This window comes from Etheostoma spectabile, chromosome 11, assembly GCF_008692095.1.
Source record: "Etheostoma spectabile isolate EspeVRDwgs_2016 chromosome 11, UIUC_Espe_1.0, whole genome shotgun sequence".
Classification (NCBI taxonomy): domain Eukaryota; kingdom Metazoa; phylum Chordata; class Actinopteri; order Perciformes; family Percidae; genus Etheostoma; species Etheostoma spectabile.
Window position 1 is genome coordinate 19,881,544 of NC_045743.1, and position 1,722 is coordinate 19,883,265.

General features: G+C 48.9%; 1 protein-coding gene across 2 annotated transcripts in view; it reads left to right on the top strand.

Annotated features, from left to right (window-relative positions):
• The window catches only part of nyx (nyctalopin), a 7,319-nt gene that overhangs the window by 2,726 nt on the left and 2,871 nt on the right, over positions 1 to 1,722 (top strand). For both annotated transcript variants that reach the window (XM_032529365.1, XM_032529364.1), the window contains exons 3-4: positions 509 to 795; positions 1,277 to 1,581. In XM_032529365.1, the coding sequence (XP_032385256.1) occupies positions 509 to 795; positions 1,277 to 1,581 (592 nt within the window). The remainder of the gene's footprint in view (positions 1 to 508; positions 796 to 1,276; positions 1,582 to 1,722) is intronic.

Genomic DNA, 1,722 nt, shown 5'->3' on the forward strand with positions numbered 1-1,722 from the left:
GATATAGGAAAACGGGTCAATATGACCCGAGGACGACACAAGGGTTAAACCAATCACGATGGTCTTGGGCGGCGCTAAATACCGGACGAATAGTCTCTGGAAGGAACTTGTTTTGGTATTTTGGAAAATGGGTCAATTTGACTCAAGGACAACATGAGGGTTGAAAAAAATAAAATAGCTTTTGTGCATAGTTTCTGCTGCCCCCCATGAGGAATTCTAAGTAATACAACAACAGAACTACACAGTATACTTACTACAATAAACCAGACTACACCACTGTTCTTTTTCTAAACCCAACCTAACATTTTAGTTTTAAAGTTTGCGTTAGAGATGTCGGTAGGTTGGATTTAGTTCTCTTTGGCCCAGAGTCCGACCAGCTGTTTCCACCTGACTCCAGTCTTCACTCACGCTTGAAAAGTTTTCCTTTGTCTGGCTCTCGTGGTTCTTTCTATTCAGTAAAGTATTTGTGACTGACTGCAGTGTTGTTTTTCCTTCTGTCCCCCTCCAGTCTCGGTGCTGTGCCTGCTGCCCCCGGCGGTGCTGGCCCGGTGGTCGTGTGTCCGGGCGTGTCCTCCGCCCTGCTCCTGCACCCAGGAGAAGAGCTGCACGGTGCTGTGCGACCGCTCCAGCATCTCGGAGCTGCCCAAAGAGTTCCCCTGCGAGGCGTCCGCCATCAACCTGGACAAGAACAAACTCAAGTTCCTGTCGGAGCGGGCCTTCGGCACGCTGCCCTCCCTCAAGACTCTCTCTCTGGACCACAACAACATCTCCTTCATCACCCCTGGGGCCTTCAAGGTCTGCTCAGGTTCTGTGCTGGTGTTCGACTGCAACTCTTCGACTTTTCTCAACCCTTGTGTTGTCCTCGGGTCAAATTGACCTGTTTTCCCATACCAACGTTCTTTTTAATTCCCGCTTGGGGTCTATTAAACCTTGTGAAGTTGTGACACCAAATATTTCAGAGTTTCCCCCCCTAAAAGTTGTTTAGCTAGCCCGGCCAGTCCCAAACTGATGGCAGAGTCCAATAGTTTCTGCAATAACAGAACTGAGAATTGAGAATTTAATAAAGCCATAAGACAGATCCAACATTGCCCTTCATTAAGTCAATGCTAAAAGCTGAGTGGAAATAAAAACAATAAATAAAAACTGAGGCGCTGCACTAAAAATGTAGTTCTTAAAAATACATTGATAATTTCCAGGGGCTTAGGCCTGATGGGCCACCACCTGGAGGAAACCCCGTACCTAGATCAGCACTTTTAACTGACCCTCTGTCCTGCAGGGCCTTCCCAACCTGGTGGAGCTGAGAATGGCGCACAACGACTACATCAGTTACCTCCACACACGGGCTTTCACGGGGCTGAAGAAGCTGGTGCGCCTGGACCTGTCAGACTGCAACCTCTTCAACATCCCGGACCGCATCTTCCTGGAGCAAACCGCGCTAAAGGAGCTGCTCTGCTTCCAGAACAACTTCAGGAGGATCCCCGGTGCGTTCAGGGGCATGGAGAACCTGACACACATCTACCTGGAGAGGAACCGGATCGAGGCGGTGGCCTACAACTCCCTGCTGGGCCTGGGCAGTCTCAAGTACGTCGCAGGCTGGAAGTAGCTCATGTAAATGTACATATGTAAATGCTACACCACAGATGCATTCTGGGATAGGAGGAAAAAACTCTGGGTTGTTTGCATTTCTATATCCCTTGTGTTGTCTTCCCGTCAAAATTGAAA